The sequence below is a fragment of the Pelobates fuscus genome, chromosome 11 (genome assembly GCF_036172605.1).
Source record: "Pelobates fuscus isolate aPelFus1 chromosome 11, aPelFus1.pri, whole genome shotgun sequence".
Lineage (NCBI taxonomy): Eukaryota > Metazoa > Chordata > Amphibia > Anura > Pelobatidae > Pelobates > Pelobates fuscus.
Window position 1 is genome coordinate 111,332,534 of NC_086327.1, and position 19,084 is coordinate 111,351,617.

The window sequence follows — 19,084 nt, forward strand, 5'->3', positions numbered from 1 at the left end:
AAACTTAGTTCACAAACTATCAATTTTAGGAATTACTACAGAAAATGGAGACGCATAGTCTGGATAAATCCGAAGAAAACCCTTTGATCTGACAGAAGATTTGAGTTATTGGATACATAAAGATAACGTAAATGACGTCAAAAATAGCCACCAGGAAAAGTTAACTCTTTCCTGGATAGGTATGTGTAGTGGAACAAGGCTGCCCTCTTGAGTTCGAATATTAAAATGATTACCTAGAAGGCAACCACACCCCACATTTGTGATTGGCTATCACCTAAGGAATTTTTCCCTTTAAAAAGTTAAGACAAGGGAAGAGAGGAGGATTGAGAGATTCGAAAATTCAAAGATTGAAGAGAAACACATTACGACACTCTGGGGATTCAGAGAGATCCAGGCAGAATCGGGTGACCAGAGTAACCAAGAAACTCTCACACTTCATGCAGAGAACCACTTAGCTACCTGGGAATATCTGATGAGAAAATATCTACATAACTGGTAAATATACAGGCATTTAATTAATTAATTTAAATTAATTAAAATTAATAGCATGATATATGACTGGATAAATCATGTTTGATTTCATATTTAGAAATCTTAATTATTAAAGAATATATATATGGTTATAGCATCCTATCTGCAGCTGGGATCAATATAATCATTAATGTATTTGTGTGATTAATATCACGTTAGCATATCATGACCATTTATCCAGCTGTATTGATTGGCTCTAAAATAAGATAAAATATCTATTTAGGCAAATTAATTAAAATATCAGCTTATGTAACATAGTACGATTTCTCATTGGATGCAAGGAAATGATTAAAGGTTACTGACTATTTAAATATTATTTTATTTAAAATTACACAAGAGTAGATCTTAAATCCCTAGAAGAGGTCTAGCCAGCATTGAAAGGGTTATTTCTAACTGCTAGCTAAGTTCTATTGCCCTACACTGCAGCTCAGTGTGAAACTCACATTCTTTCTCCCTGTAAAGCCTATCATAAATTGTCCTGACAGCTAAGTGCTGTAGAGGCGTTTATATTAACCAGGAAGTAAATGGCCTATTGTATTGCATATATTGTTTTATACTGAATATTCATTGATTATTGCCATATTGTATTACATATGTTATGCTCGAATTCCATTGATTATTATCATGCATGTTGCTCATCATTATTATTTAAATTGTTAAGAAATAAATATCTATTTTTATAACAATTTGTGATTTTTAATTATCGGTATATGGTTATACATTTCATTTAACACGATAACGATTAGGGATCTGAGAATTGAAAATCGTGGGCAATTCTCATCTGTTTACATTATTATCCCATAAATATCCCCACAAGCCTGACCTAATATCTATTTAGCCAAGCTCGTTCGCATTGTAGCCTCACTGTTAAGGTTAACACTATACTGACCACCCAGCTTGCATATCAACCCTATTATCGACAATGATACCCTGAATGACACAACTGACATGCAGGTACACATAGAAGTCTGCGCGACACTGATGAGGTTCTAGAGATACACTGTTAAATGCAAATTTAGCCTAGCATGTTATATATTATCCCTAAAAATGCGCACGTTATATATGTGCCACGTTTATGTTATATGCAATGAAAAACGCGCTTGTGAAAGCTATTGTGGCTATGCAAGCACTGCTGTAATCTCATGCGCAACAAAAATAAAAAATAAATTGACATAGCTTCTCCAAAACACGTGGATGACAAATTTACATATACATAGGTGACTTATCTATTGTCAGGGTACCTGAGGTCTCTACCTCTAAGGGAGGTAGAGACTTGATGGTTTATCCGTCCAGGCGAGCTGTTTCCTCCGTTCCTCGCGGTTCATCCAGCCACTTAAACACCGGCCGCGAGGAATCCACGTCCTTTTCTAGCAGGACGCTCAATACGTGACGTCATGACGCTATCACGAGCGACCTGTCACTCAAGTGTCCGATAGCCAATCGGCACTTGTCAGAGGCGTGCTTACCATCCGGAACCAGGGTATTTAAGCTTACTTCTCTCTTCAGCTCATTGCCCTGTCGTGGTTCTAGCTTGTCTAGTCACTCAGTGCTCTGGTATTCTAGTTTGCTCTATTTGGTTTTGACTCGGCTTGTTGTACTTCCCTGCTTCTCTGTTCTCCCTTGACCCGGCTTGTCTCTCGCTTATCTGTCTTCCCGTTCCCTCGACCTCGGCTTGTCTCTGACTATTCTCTATTACTCTCGGTACGTTAGTCCGGCCATTCTAAGGCCCGGTATACGTACCTTTCCACTCTTTGTACTCTGCGTGTTGGATCCCTGTCCCGATCCTGACATCTATACACTGTGCTGACACAAAATTAGCAAATATCTGAATTAAAAGACACAGCAAGGTCGTATCCAATATGGCCCTGCAACAACTAATGGACACTGCTGCACCTGGCAGTCAGCAAATAGAAAATACGCATGAAAGAGGAGAAATTAAACAAGGTTTCCATCTTGCCTCCTGATTTACAATGTATATTGTAGTTGTGGTGGTTTTAGAGAGATTTTCACTTTTATTAGTGCTTGCTAGCTTTTTTATGATACTTTTAAACTGTTCACTAATTTTATAGCGCTATCTTTTACTTGATTTTTATTTTTTGTATATTGTATTTGTGCCTGGACAGAACTGGTTTATGATGCAATTTGCTATATCTTTAAAAAAACATTTAAAAGAAAACAGAGCATCACAATTTATGTGATTTTCTAAAGTTTTATTAAATTGAGTATTTTGCAGAGAAGTGACAGCCCCCCTTTAAGAAGTGCAAAGTAATGGAAATCACCAGGGCCAGATTTTGTATTAAAGCAGAGTAGGTACTGGTCTGGTAGGGGGCGTCTGTGCACCTATAATGTGCTGTTTTGGGAGATCAAGTGGGCTGATGGGAAGAGATAAGTACCAGGAGCCTTGGCAAGTGTCCTTAGTAGTACACTCAGCCTCGTAATCTAACTTTGTAATCTCTAACTTTAAAAAAACGCTTTATCCTAGCCACTTCTAACATTGGCCTTGATTTAATAAGCTTCCCAAATTATAAAAAAAAAAAAAAAACATTTTCAAATAACAACTACAAAAACTACTACAGCCTTTATTTGTGACTTCTGTGGATAAATTTGAAAGTTATTCTAATAGTAATGAATCGTCTGGAAAGCTTATTAAATCAAGGTCATTGTTTAAACCCTGCATTTACACAGCTGCATACGCTCACTATACTCACACAGATTCAAACCCAATACATTACAACCAGCAATATGCGCATACATACAGTTATCAAATACCAACTTATGTTTTTAAATGCTTTAATGCTGGCAATTATAACACAATGTCCACCACATCTACGGCGGTCAAGGAACCAGTTTTGAGTGACGATTTTGTTAGGGTCCTTCCATTCCTGTCCCTGTTCCACTATCTAACTTTTTGTTAAACCAGAATTTTATTTACACCCATTATCTTTTTGTCTAGGCGTATCCCTGATGTGAATTTTAACTTAATTTGTGAGGATATCCTGAAACCTTGAAAGGCAGACTAGAATTTAAGCTACTGTGCAGAAAACAGGATGTGGTTCGGCAGGTGTCCTTTAAAAAAAAAAAAAGAAAGAAAAAAAAAAAAAACACACATGTTGCTTGTCTGCTTTCCCGTTGGTTTTTTTTTGTTTTGGTTTTGGTTTTTTAACATGGATGCTGTAGCATTCTTTGTTTGTATTATTGTACTTTTTTGTGCTAGAGCAGACAGAAATTATGGACATCTAGAAAACTGCCTATTCCCATCAGGTATTTTTTTATTTATTTTTTACATGTAAAATGTTTAACGGACTAATCTAGATTACCAAAAAATAATTGTAGATATTAACAGGCTTAGGAAAAAAATACAAATCTTAAAGGAGCATCCAAGAACCATAACCACTACAGAATTCACAGATCGCATGCACACAATCTGAGCTGTGAAGGGAAGGAAGGAAGAAATGTTTTATTTTTTTTTAATTTTATTTTTTAAACTAGCGATTTTGGGGGGCGGAGCCTGATGACCGAGCCGTGCAGACGTGTGTAGCACGAGCTCCTGCACAGCGGGCAGAAACTGGGGCAAAAAGCAGCGGCTACATAGCCCAACGACCCTCGGGGGTGCACCGTCCATGTCGGGGGTGCACCACTGAACCGACTGATACCACCCCAGAGCCCGTCTGAGCTAGGGAAGCAGGAATCCATGTGCGGCCTACTGGGGTAAGAGCTCGGGAGAGGCGGCCGCTCTCCCTGAAGCCAGAGCCCTCAAGCTACCTCGTACTATCCTGCACCCCCCCCCCCTTTGGACCGGTGGGGGATATCCCGGTCCTCACTGGACTCATTGATAAGGCTAAGGCAGGAGGGCAGACTCACCGGCTACACAGCACACAGGGGCACCAAATCAACGCGGCGCAGACAAGATGGCCGCCCAGCACAGGCCCAAAACACTGTGCACTAACACTCAGCCACCCACACACCCACTGGGATCTTTTGACCGGCTCTGTACAAGCTTCTGGGACATGCTGTACAGCCGCGGAATGGCTTATCACATGGCGATAAAAACCGTGGCTGCATGGATACGCCCGGCAACACGACGTCGTCACTACAGGCGCCCACTTCAAGCCTCCAGAGCGGCCATCAGGAAAAGCAGGCATCAGCGATCCTCAAGGCGGGAAGTGGCGCCATATTATTCGGGCGCACGCTCCCACTCACAACAGCACAGGTGCTGGACCACCAAACAAGCACCATACGCAAACACCCCACTCTACCCTAAAATCGGCAGGCAGCGAAGCATGACCCTACCCTCTACGATCAACGCTGCTCACCTGGTAGCAGTGCGGCTGCACATGCTACAGGTCAACGCTGGAGCTGACCCCCAACACAGGGGCACCATCGAAAAGACACACCGCAACTATGAGAGAGACTTTCCTGTCCTGGGCATCGGCTAAAGCACCCGCTACCTTAACTCCCAGTGGACATACCACCCTAGCATCCTGGAGGCCCGCTATCATCAGCAGTTGCTGTCTGGACTATGCTTATCACGTAATTACTTATCGCCCAGTTATGTCAGTTGTTACACTCCATTAACAGGTAGAGCCAATGGTTCTATGCATGCTCACTTTAGCAGGTCATATTATTCTACGATACTCGGCTATATGCATACTTGTACTGCTAATGTGCTCTCACTGCTAATGTTTTAAGCCTCAATCTATAACAAGCGTAAAAAGGTTAGACTAATCTGCTATTTTCCTTTTTATTCATATTTTTTTTCCTCCTGTATAACAAGAGACCTGCATATTTCAATATAAGCAACAGTGTGCTCATTTATAATTTTCGAAGTTATATGCATAATTACTTTAGCATGTCATATTGCAAAAACGTGTAAGTTATCTACAAGCCATGTTTATGTTCAACCCGATGTCAAACCATATGTATACATACAAAAAAAAAAAAAGTGCATTGTCTATCTAACCCCCACTGTAACTAATGTCTTGAAACCTGCATATGGAATGCCGTTGGGGTACCATATGTATGCCTGTGACTAATATATGCACTGCAAAAATAAAGAATTAAAAAAAAAAACTAGCGATTTTGTTTAGGGAAAAGAGAAGAAAGACACTCCCAGTGCCTGCAAGGGGAAGAGAATACAACTTCTAAATTAAGTTGTTATGGTGCCAGGAGGCCCCCAGATGCACTCTTACCTTAATGGGTTAAATCATTGTGGAACAATTTAACCCCAAAGTTTGCCTTCAGCACCAATTTGTAGCTCCCCATTGATTAAATAAAAAAAGAATTTAATTTTTTTTTTTTTTTTTTTTTTTTTAAATACAAAACATGTATTTCGACTTAAATATCAGTATACCACGGAAAGGATTATTTATCGTCAGTCTGGAGATGGCATGACTTTTGACAAAAGACGGGCTCTATGGTTAGTGTCTTATTTAGTCAGGCCCCTGTTCTTAACTCTTAACTTTAAATTTAAGATAATTGCCCATTACCTTTGATCTTTATTGATTAGAATCGAACCCTCGCTGGTAATTGGAGTTACTCTGGACCATATACATACTTTATGTATGAAGTTTTAGTAAATGCACTCTCACTCTTACCTTATTAATGTACTTATTTAATATCTCATTGAACAATCGAATGGCCCTGATAAACCAGCACACAATGCATTAAAGGAACACTATTGTCACCTAAATTACTTTAGCTAAATAAAGCAGTTTTAGTGTATAGATCATTCCCCTGCAATTTCACTGCTCAATTCACTGTCATTTAGGAGTTAAATCACTTTGTTTCTGTTTATGCAGCCCTAGCCACACCTCCCCTGGCTATGATTGACACAGCCTGCATGAAAAAAACTGGTTTCACTTTCAAACAGATGTAATTTACCTTAAATAATTGTATCTCAATCTCTAAATTGAACTTTAATCACATACAGGAGGCTCTTGCAGGGTCTAGCAAGCTATTAACATAGCAGGGGATAAGACAATCTTAATTAAACAGAACTTGCAATAAAGAAAGCCTAAATAGGGCTCTCTTTACAGGAAGTGTTAATGGAAGGCTGTGCAGGTCACAAGCAGGGAGGTGTGACTAGGGTTCATAAACAAAGGGATTTAACTCCTAAATGGCAGAGGATTGAGCAGTGAGGCTGCAGGGGCATGTTCTATACACCAAAACTGCTTCATTAAGCTAAAGTTGTTCAGGTGACTATAGTGTCCCTTTAACTTATGAATATTATATTGTGCTTTTATTATTTATACTATTGTCTTGTACGGTTTCCCCTTTATAGATTTAAACATTAAATAAATGTATTAAAAATGTATTTATTTTTAAATTTAAATTACAAAGCCAGAGTATAAAGTTGCCAAATATTACCATGTCGCTTTTCTAAACCGTGTGAGATTCAAAAGAGGAATTCAGAAAAAAAATAAGGATAATCTACAACCTAGCTAAATGTGTATGTAAATCACATATTTCCGTTCTCCCTGGAAAATAAATCTGAAAATATTTTCTCTGCATTCTTGCAGAAATCTATTCCAGCCTAAATTATATATTGCTTCAAATGTAGTCAAGTTGTGCATGCCCTCCCCAAAAAAGGTATCTGCACATATCCAAAGTATTACCATAACATTATAGGAATGATAACGTGCATCAAAAGGAGGGGAGTGTAGTTCTCTCAGATTCTGGAACATACATATTCACACAAACATACACACACCCACCCACCCTTCAGGGACACATCCAGACCAATAAGAATCCAATATTATGGCAGTGATGGATAATCTTGGCCTTAAAAACAGACTGAGAAACGCAGGAAACTGCAGTGCTAAGGTTACCCACTACTTTTCTATAGAAAGCATAACTCTTGTTAAACTTCTTTAATTGAGTTATTAAAAAAAATATTTGAGAAAAAAAAAAAAAGGAACCTACCTTTCCTGTGTGATCAAACGACCTGACTTTGGCTACTTTATGCTGGACAGTGGAATAATAAGCCAACTTTGTGAGGGATCCACCTGGAGAAGGTAAATTAATGTTAATAAAAAGGTCATTACAAAAACAGCATTTTAGAATACACTGACCTATTTGAGTAGAGCCCATACATGTTCCCATGACAACATGGAATACGTGAGAAATTCATGAATCAAATAATCTTGTGGTCAGTCTGATGAACATAATAAGGTGCAGTATTGATATTTAAAGGGACACTCTAAGCACCAAAACAATGTTCGCTTAAAGGAGTGGTTTTGGTGTACAAACCATGCCCTGGCAGTCTTTACTGCTCAATTCTCTGCCATTTAAGGGTTAAATCACTTTATTTTTGCAACCATAGCCACACCTCCCTGATTAAGACTCAAACAGTTCTCCCTATACACTTCCTGAAAATATATATATTTTTTTAAAGTCTACATTTTTAGCTTATTGCACAGTCTGTTTAATTTAGAATTTCTTACCTCTTGCCCTATGTATTTCCATCAAGAGCCTGCAGAAACCTTGTTTGTGATTAAAGGACCACTATAGGCACCCAGACCACTTCAGCTCAATGAAGTGGTCTGGATGCCAGGTCAGAGAAACTGCTATGTTTCACTGAGGGTTAATCCAGCCTCTAATGGCTGTCTCTCCGATTTACTGTACCCAGACCTGCTCCCAGTAGGATTTAGGGGATACCCAAAGGTGCAGGCAGTATCCCTCTATTTCAGAGTCACAAGTGAAAACAGTGCATTTAAAGATGTAATGGCTATGGTGCTAGGAGTGTTTCCTTATGCAAGTACAGCAGTCTAATGTTATTATATTTAGGTTTTGTTTTTATATTGGCAACACTTTTTTTTGGGGGGGGGGGGGGGCGGGAGCGGCATTTTAAATATAGGTTATGGAGGCAGAGTGGAAAACCTGAAGTCAAACTAATGTGTAGACAATAAATCACTTTTTCTTATGCGTACAATGGAATGCTTAAAGAAACACTATAGGATCAGGAACACAAACATGTATGTAAAACCACCATTTAGTGATAACCCTCCCCTAGAAAGGGTCAGAACTTACCTTATTTTCGATCCACCTCTTTGGCTGATATCATCAGTACTGATGATCGCAGCCAATCCAATGCTTTCCCATAGGATTGGCTGAGATCGCCAAGGAGTAAGGGTGGGGGTGGGGCTAAACGCCGGCCTGCCCAATCAGTGTCTTCTCCTAGAAACAAATTGAATCAAAGCATCTCTATGAGGAAAGTTTAGTGTCTCCATGCAAAGGGTGGAGATACTGAATGTCAGTGCTGCACAGTGTGCAGCACTGCCCTAGGAAGCACCTCCAGTGGCCATCTGAGGAGTGACGACAAGATGTGTCTCTAGGCTTTGATGTAAACACCGCCTTTTCTCTAAAAAAAAAATTTAAAAAAAAAAGGGTGTTACTGCAAAACACCTGCCGGGACTGTCTATACTCACCAGAACAACTACAATGAGCTGTAGTTGTTCTGGTGACTAGTGTCCCTTTAACGGCTAAAGTGACAGACATATCTTGCAGCTGATAGTTGGCTTTTTCAGGGTACCATCGCATTAGTTTTGGTAAGTGCTGTTTAATATACACAGACAGGGATAGGGTTAGCAGCAATGAGTTTGCCAATTTTGATATTGCCATCTAACAGAGGTCTGACAAGTATACAAGCACTTCAGCCTCTCAACTTTACCTCCAACTCCACTTATGGTTATCATAGTATTTTTAATATTGAATAATTGCATATTATCAGAGTGGGTCATTTCTCTTCAATGTCTGCACCTGTCTGCAAACTCACCATTGCTGGCATTCTCACTACAGACAGATATAGCACAGATACTGGACAGACAACCAGGAAGCAATAGCCAGAGGCAAATGTTGTGTCAATAAATGTGAAGGAGTGCTTGGAGTGGTCCTCAGGGGCTGAACCAACCAGAAGATCAGGGTCTATATTATTTAAGGGACACTAAGCACCATAACCACTACATCTTTTTATAGTCACTAGACTGCAAGGAGTATGTTGGTGCAGCGTCTCCATTGTATCAAACTATTTGAGACAATAAGCTGATGCCAAGTTCTTGATAAGGTTTCATTTGCACAATCCATAAGATTTCCACAGTAATTATGGTACGCAAGGGGGACGGGGAAGAAAAATTGAGATTTTTTTTTAATATTACTAGTCTACAGTCACAAGGCTTTGATCACCCAACAGGGAATTAAAAACTGAATTGTACGTTTTTGGCTAGAACAGGTCCACAGAAAAAAAAAAAAATATCTAATTCGTATAACTATTTAGCTATTTTGGCCTAAATTCAGCAATTCAGTTTTCAATTCATGTCCTAGTGAAAAAAAACATGCAATAATGAATAGCTCTCTAAACAGTGAAGGCACAACATGATGATCATCTATCTTCTGGGTTTTCGTGCAATGGCAGGATTGTGTTACACTGATATCCATGTTCTTTGCTTTGAATGTCAACGACAAGCAGGGACATTTATATGACATTATATTTTGTAATTTACTTGCATAATGTTATGCAGACTGAGACTGGAATGTGAATCTAAAATAGCTGCATGGAACAATATGCACGTGATTACAAGTAAAATATCTCAAGTTTTGGGTGCAGTCAATACAGGTTTCTCAAAGAAGAATAAAACTAAACAAAAATTATATATATATATAAAAAAAATACAAGTAGTGTTGCACTCACTGTAGACAATGTTTAGTGCCGGGTGCTTGTATGTATGTATGTATATATATATGTGTATGTATGTAGATAGCACTCCATGGACTCAATCTTCAAATAAAAATTAACTTTTAATGCTCCAAGTTAAAAATCAACGTTTCAGTCTGACCAATCAGACTTTCATCAGGACCAACTTGGAGCATTAAAAGTTAATTTTTATTTGAAGATTGAGTCCGTGGAGTGCTATCTACATACACACACATATATATATATATACACACACACACACACACTAAATCCGGAGATATACAGTAACTCATAAATGTTACTTTTCCAAAAGACCAAATTGCTTTTAAAAGGTACACCTAGTGCCCAAATAACAAAAATCACTGTTTAGTAGATATAACTCAAATGAAAATCTGCATGCATTTAATTATGCATTTTATTATTGGATGTGTATATAAAAACAACTTGCAAAAGCTACAGTTATCTTGTCTTCTTCCTTTGCAAATTCTAACCCCGCCCAGACTTTCTGTGGCTGTCCAATCACAGACTTATCAATGCAGCTCAATGAGAAGTCTTTGTATGGCAGGTGCTCTGAGCAATTGCTGCCTCTTGAGTCTAGCTCCACTGAGTTAACCAAACCAGGAAGTAACAGGACTGACTGTCGCTTTAAAGTCAGGGGGGTGTAACCGGTTTAATTTATAAAAAAAGTGACAATTTCTATTGAAATCTGCATTATTTCCACACGTCAATTTTTTCACCAAGCTGAAGTGCTTTAGTGGTCTGAAGTGTCCCTTTAACTCAAACTGCACATTTAGGGCAACTCTTCAAGTCCAACAAAGATTTGCATTAATGAATACCTAAACAGCTTTAGCAGAACAAAACTAATAACATAACAATGTTATATTATATTATATAATAATAGCAATGTTAGTCATTACATCCTGTATATTGCCAGGAATTGAAAGTGATGTTTCAAAAGCTAGACCAAAATGTCTGAATTGGGAAAATCTGTGGTTTGGGCTTTTCACACTTTCATAAATAATCCCGCAAGTGATAAGAAGTTTCAGAAACTCACGATGGTGAAAACGCCTACATTAATATTATGTGCAAAGATCAAAAATTCGCTAGCATTTGCCAAGTGACATATTTTGGCCTCACTTTTCAAGCTTAAAAAATTATTGGCAGTCAAGCTATTGCAGACTACGGTTACTACTTCAAGGCCTATGAAGGGCTGTGCATCATAGGAATAGCCTACAACACCTGATGCACCAAAATCACTGCCATACAGTGAAGGTATTCATCGGAGGTACAAACCCTGATGGGAGTAAGCAAACAGCAGCATTGGGAAACAATATAATGGTTTTTGACAGCATCTAATGAAATTAGTTACGTATTAACCGTCGGGACATCATACTTTTAGAGACACTACAGAAAATTCTGTAAAGTGCAGAATGAGCATGTATTTAAATATGCTCTCAATTGCACAAGACATTTTGGGCACCAATGTCTGCGTATGGACAGCTTTGGATTGCTGTCTGTCATCCTGGCACGCCATAATCCTGTCTCGACTTCAAACCACCTGTGTAGCCGTGACTACAGATGAATTAGAGATTTTTTTTTTTACCAAATCACTTATTTTTTAAATTCAGTTTGTAAATCATTATCTCATTGTAATCTGCCAAATAATTTTAGAACTGTTTGACAACATACCTTGTCTTCCGGGTGCCTGCATGGCATCTGGATGACTTCACTGAGCTAAGCCTAACCGATAAAAGAATTCAGGTCAACTTTCAGCCAAAGAGCACAACGGAGCATGGGCTTAATTAGCTCATCACAATCTCCAGCAAAGGACAATATGGATGCAGGGGTTGCAGGCACAGGTGTCAATTGGGTCCCAGGTACGGTGTCAACAATATTAAAACAGTTTGACAAATTACCAGGGAATTCTTGGCAACATATAAATTAATACAGGGGACTGTAGTGGTTATAGTGCTTGTATTGTTCATTTAAGGGGGGGGGGGGGGGGGGGGATCTCTAAACCTCTTCTGCCGTGAGAGATTGTCACTACCTGCCAGGATCAGACAACTCTGGTGGCAGGAGCACGATGCAGAGTGAATGAACGCAATCTGCAACGAGAAACGCCAGTTTCACAAACAAGAGGCTGATATGTGTTAAAGGGACACTATAGGCACCCAGAACACTTCATCCCATTGAAGTGGTCTGGGTGCACTGGCCCTTTCACACTTAGCCCTGCAATGTAAAACACTTTTTTTTTTTGGTTTACATTGCAACACTAAGACAGCCTCTCGTGGCCCTCTACCAGACAGCCAGTAGAGGCGCTCCCTGCTTGCAAGCTCTGCATGAGGACATCCAGCGTTAGTTAAAACCCCATAGGAAATCATTTGAGTCAGAGACTGGTAAACACATCTTTGGTCTGTTGAAATACAGCAGAATGTCTCAGATAAACTTGTTAGTAGAGAATAAAACTTATGGCAATAGGAGGTGTGTGTGCATGTAGTTTAAAACACTGCTTGAAAACTGTAAATTACACAATATATGTTACCACAGAATCTAAATAAAACTCATAAAAGATTTAAAAGGTCCATTAGACGTACCATAGCAACAACCTATGTCTTCTGGGATTATGGTATCCCGTACCTATTCTCTCTGCTCATCCTAAAGATAAATTAAAAAAAAAGGTCTCACCCCTCTGACTCAATGATATTACAGGAAGACTGATACCACCAGGCTGCACAAGTCTGCTAAAATTGTACAAGCACCTAACAAACCTGTAAAATCAACATTAGCTCCTATAACGTTTAATGGAGCATGTACAAATATTGATTTTTGTGTTGACTTGTTGACACAATGAAGCCAATATTGGGATAACATTAGTTATACATCAGTAAGGAAATTGATTCTAGCTTCACACTTCATCATACAGATAAATACGTGTAGAAGGGCAATATTAAAATGACCAATTCTCTGCAGGATGACATTTTCATAAGCAACCCAAATTAAAGCGAGACAATAGGCACCCAGGCCACTTCATCTTATCGAAGTGGTCTGGGTGCAGTGTCCCTGTCCCCTTAACCCTGCATTTGTAATTATTGCAGTCATTGAGAAACTGCAATGATTACCTTGCAGGGTGAACTCCACCTACCAGATAGCCACTAGAGGTGCTTTCAAGTCCTTAGACTTTTGGTCAGCTAAATGACGCTGGACGTCCTTACACTTTACATGAGGACCTACAGTGTCAACTGAAACTCCACATGAAAGCATTGATTCAATACATTCCTATAGGGAAGTCCTAATGTGATCGCTGCGCATGCACATTAAGTCCCAAATGTGGGCTGATGTAGGCGGAGGAGCGAAGGCGGAAATCAGCAGTGGAATCAGGTAAGTGACAAAAGGGTTTTTACTTACTACTACGGTGGGGGCGGGGGCAGAGGATACTACAGTGCTAGGAATACAACTTTGTATTCCTAGCAATATAGTTTCTCTTTAAATGCACAGTACTATCAACCTGCTCACAGAGTTGCTGCAGAGTGGGGAGTGGGGGGGTGGGAGGAGGATTTCATTCAATAAAGCTGTAGAAAAAAAAAAACAACATTTAAAAATACTATTGACAGAGGAGGTAAAACTCTCCCAATTCATTGAAAGCCGCTAGTGGTTAATGCAGCTTAAAAGTGGATGTCACACACAATTTGCTTCTAACATAAAACCCAATAGGAGATTAAAATGAATAACCCATTTTATCCATGAGGGGAAATCCCTAAAATTGGCACGCTGCCATCTCCTTAGAAAACAGAGGTCCACATGAGACCATGTACCTATGAGGAAAATCAACTAACAGCCCTTTCCTCCAGAAGGCTTAATTATTGGGTCCCTCCTGTAAATTAGGGCTTTTTAAAAGAGAGGGCCCTCTCGATTTAGGAATTTCCTGGATGCCTGACTGTTTTGATTTGATTTTACCCACGTCCAAAGAGTGAGTTCTGCTTTAAAGCCTCTATATTATTGCCCACAGTGAACTTGAAACTGGTAAAAAAAAAAAAAAATGCTTAAATGGAAACTGAATAATAACAACAACATTTTCCAGCAACATATGGTCTAAAAGAAAGTTGACAGCTCTGGAACATATGCCCTAAAATGTTTCTTGTTTTCAAACAGGCAACCATTTTACATAAATAGCATTAGATTGAAGACCCATTGTTCGATGTAAAATTACTTTAGTGACCTATTCTACAGTTATGCAATATCTGTAACCAATTCCGTGGGGGGATAAAATCAGTAGATTGTACCCTCTGTCAGATGGGTCTCTCTTGCAATTAGGAATTTATGGCTACAACACTAAATCCTTTATTGTATGTTATAATTATTTGGAGCAATTTATATAGCGCAGACTTATGCCACAGCGCTTTGCAATATTATAAAATAGGGGAAATTTAATAATATATGAGAATTACAACACGTTACAGGAATAACATGCGGACAAGAACCCTGCTCACAGGAGCTTACAATCTAGAGGAGGTGGGGTATAAGAACACTATAGGAAGGGCATCGAAGGGGATATTTGTATTTGGTCTAACACCCTTTGTGCAGCGCTACAGAATCTGATGGCGCTATATAAATAATATTATTAATGATAATAATAATAATAATAATAATAATAATAATAATAATAATAATAATAATAATAATAATAATAATAATAAGGGTCTAAATTGTGGGTCCCAATCCAGGGGTAATAAACCAAAGGTCTAAAATATAACCAAGCCTGGGTTTAACATGATGCCATAACAGGTAAGCATCCCCTCACCCTGAGCCAAGCCTACATTGCATGCTAAACCAATTGACAGCCATGGCTGCTCATTCCATGTTTTAATGTGAATTAAACACAGCTTTAACCTTTCAAGCTACTACCACTGCAGCAGCATGGTTGTTTACTTTTCATAGTACACCAAAAAGGCACCCATAGATGCCTTATGGGAATTGCAGTCTTTTCCAGACCGCTCACCCAGCCGTGTGCTAGGTAAACAGCATTGCGGTCAACTACAACTCCCGTCAAACACCACGACGCTCAGGCTGCCGGGAAGTGTAGTACCGCGCAGCCCAGCAGGTCGCCTGTCAGCGAAGCGGAGGGACCGCTCTGGAAATACATTTCCCGGCGTGCCACGAAGGGAGGGAGGTCGAGGCGCTAACTCGCTAACTAACTGCACTGGTAGATTTGCATCTGCTGGCTCCCAGGTCACGCACACTCCGCGCACTCACCGATATCGATAGCAAACCGCTTGGCGTTCTCTAGGTTGCGGAAGATCTCGTCGGGCGGGAGGGTGATGCTCTTGTCCATGTTCGCCCCAGTCCTAGCGCTGCCTCCGCTGGCCGCCATGTTGGATATCCTTCCGCGCTCTGCGCATACATTTCAATGCTCTCTGCATCTCTTATGATAATGAGCTGTGCTTGGGGCTCAGCCACAGGGGCGCTGACTCACTCTGCAAAGTCCTAACACGTTAAAAGACATTGCCCATCAATCATTCATTAATTCTTCATTAAAATTCACATAATACTATGAGTTATAAATTATATTTTACCATTAAAGGTTATTGAGGTACAGTGCACACTTACCAAGTGTCCCTATTTAGGAGGGACAGTCCCTATTTTTTGGACCCAAGTCTCTCTTTTCTGTCCTAATGCCTCTCTTTTCTATGAGGTCCATAGGTGTCTGTGTGTGTAATAAAGCTCCACAGCAATAATACTCATAGCAATGTGTCTTAAAACCACAATAAACTTCTTTAGAAATCAGCCGTGTAAATAAGAAGCATTGCTCTTATTATAAAATTAGACTTCAGTTAAAAAAAAATATATATGTATCAGTAAGTTGCCTAAAATTTCTCGGAACACCCCTAAAATTATAGGGTTTTTACAAATACTTTTTAATTTATTTTAAAATGACCTATTTGCAATGCTAATTAGGGCACCCAGATCACTTCAACTTATTGAAGTGGTCTGGGTGCAATGTCCCATGGCACTTAACCTTACAGTGGTAATTAGTGCAGTTTCTGAGAAACTGCACTAATTACTTTGCAGGGTTAAAGGGATTCTCTAGTGCCAGGAAAACAAATCTGTCTTCCTGGCACTGTAGAATCCTGTGGTGCCTCCCTCCTGCCCCCCCCATCCCACATCGCTGAAGGGATTAAAACAACTTCAGTCACTCACCTGAATCGAGCGCCGGGTCAGGCTCCACCCACGCTCGACAGGGGAGACCTCATGCACATACGTGCAATGGCTGCGCTCGCATTAGGATTTCCCCATATGAAAGCATTATTCAATGCTTTACTATGGGGATTCCGGTGACGCTGGAGGTCTTAATGCATAGCGCAAAAGTGCAAATATCTCTGTACAGAAACTCCTACCACAATGAACACTTCTAAAAGCAGAGATGGTCATGGTGGTTGGAGTAACCCTTTAAAGTTTACTTCTTTGTCCATTTGATATGTCTGGCGGTATAACAGTGCGGCACTTATTTATTTATATTTTGTTTAAAACAAGGTGATGTCAAGAGCCACACAGATACCTGTAAGAGGCTACAGGTGTATTCATTAAGCCAGCAATTTCCGAGGGAATTATATATTTTAGACCAAAATTAACATTTCTCTGGTCAATTCATGACCATTTCAGCTTTATACCGCTCAACCAACAGACTTCAAGGATAGTGTGAATTTGGGTTTCTGTGCACTGTGCAAACTGAACTCCTGAACATCAGCCTATACCAGAGCGTTTCAGGTGCGCAGTGCGCATGAGCTACCCTGCTTGGAGCTGGTCATGTTACTGGCAGTCAAATTTGCATCATGTGAGGCTGACCAGCCCCTATCTGGGTTGGATCAAGTCTTATTTAGGGTAAATTGCGACATTTGTGCTGTGTGATATTTGGAGGCTGGGCATGTGGTAGTGGGGCAGTGAATATTCACACATAATTTAGTTAACATTTGGAGAATGTGTGCTGTGTGATATTTGGAGGCTGGGCATGTGGTAGTGGGGCAGTGAGTATTCACACACAATTTATTTAACATTTGAAGAATGTGTGGTATTTGGAGGCAGGACATGTTGGTAGTCAATACTCACATCATGCAGCATGTAATTAATATGCAATGTCACAGACATTGCCGAACAGAGCAGAAAGGAGGGACTTGATTTGGAGCCCTGGTGAATGATGGAAGACATGGATCAATCCACTGTGCATATTCGGCAATTCGACATTTCGTCTCTGTTCGGCAATTCCGAAATTTGGGACTTCGGTAATTTGGGAGTTTGGCAATTCGGCACTTCGGTTCGGTTCTGCACTTCCGAAATTCAGGACTTCGGGAATTCAGCACTTCGGTAATTTCCTAACCTTATCCCTAACCATACCAGGGTTAGGGTTAGAGGAAGATTAGGCACCCTCATTATGGACCTAAACTAGTTGTTTCTCAGTGGGCAGACCCCTGGGGGGCGGGGGGAGAATCAGAGGGGGTTGGTCTGGCAGTTTATTGCCCACTCTATGCAATTCCTTGTGTCCAGCTCTGGTGATGGCTATCTAGATGTTTTATGGTCTAGGCCTGGTGCAAGATCAAAGACCACAATAAATGTCATCGCAAGGTTTCAAGGTTTACAAAAAAAACAACTCTTAACCCCTTCAGGACAGAGTCAATAGTGCACGTTCTGATCAAAACAAAACGTAAACAAAAACTGGAATTTGCGCTATATGTCTGTTCAACCGTAATTCACCGCTGTCACATTAAGTGCACCCACACTTATTATATATCATTTTGTTCAGGAGAAACAGGGCTTTAATTTATCATTAACTATTCATATATGGAACATAATTTATTGTGAATAAAATTGAAAAAAAATGTGAGAAAATATATATTTTTTTTAAATGTGTATTTCCGTCTGACATTTTAGCTGTGAATGTCATAATACTGTTAGGTTTTACTGCAAAAATATTGCACATATTTGTAATCAGCGATGTCTCACGAGTACAACAGTAACCCCCATTAACAGGTTTTATGGTGTTTTAGAAAGTTACAGGGTCAAATATAGAACGTTCCATTTTCAAATTGAAATTTGCCAGATTAGTAATGTTACCTTTGAGACTGTGTGGTAGCCCAGGAATGAGAATTACCCTTTTTGTTTAGTCTTTTTTAGTAGCCACTTAGTCACAAACACTGGCCAAAGATACCGTTCATATTTGTTTTTGTGTGAAAAAAGTAAAAAACGAATATTTGGCCAGTGTTGGTGACTAAGTGGCTACTAAGAAAGACTGGACATACCCCACTTGCAATACCTTGGGTTGTCTACTTTTGCAAATGGTATGCCATCATGGGGGTAATTCTCATTCCTGGGCTACCATACGCTCTCAAAGGCAACATAACCAATCTGGCAAATTTCAATGTCAAAAAATGAAATGCAAGCCTTATTTGTGACTCTCTAACTTTCCAAAACACCATAAAACCTGTACATGGTGGGTACTGTTATTCTTGGGAGACTTCACTAAACACAAATATTAGTGTTTTAAAACAGTAAAACATATTACAACAATAATATAGTCCATAAAAGTGCCGTTTGTTTGTAAAAAAATGCAAAAAATGTAACTTTTACTTAAAATATCATTGTTGTTATACAATTTACCATTTTTAAACACTAATATTTGAGTTTAGCGAAGTCTCCCGAGTAAAACAGTACCCCCTATGTACAGGTTTTATGGTGTCTTGGAGAGTTACAGGGTGAAATATAGTGCTTGCGAATTAAATTCTCTGCACTTTCTCCCTGTGTTGTCAGGCATGTCAATTAAATTTTAATTAATCAAATCACATCATTATGTTAAAAGATTATTTAAATATACACGTA

The 19,084-nt window shown here is 39.5% G+C and overlaps 1 protein-coding gene across 1 annotated transcript in view; it reads right to left on the reverse strand.

Moving 5' to 3' along the window:
- Window positions 1-15,599, reverse strand: part of PANK4 (pantothenate kinase 4 (inactive)) — a 62,064-nt gene extending 46,465 nt beyond the window's left edge. Inside the window, exons 1-2 of the mRNA XM_063435861.1 lie at window positions 15,470-15,599; window positions 7,453-7,535 (exon numbers count right to left, since the gene is read on the reverse strand). Of these exons, the coding sequence (XP_063291931.1) occupies window positions 7,453-7,535; window positions 15,470-15,587 (201 nt within the window). The 5' untranslated portion in view covers window positions 15,588-15,599. The remainder of the gene's footprint in view (window positions 1-7,452; window positions 7,536-15,469) is intronic.
- Window positions 15,600-19,084: the final 3,485 nt, after the last annotated feature.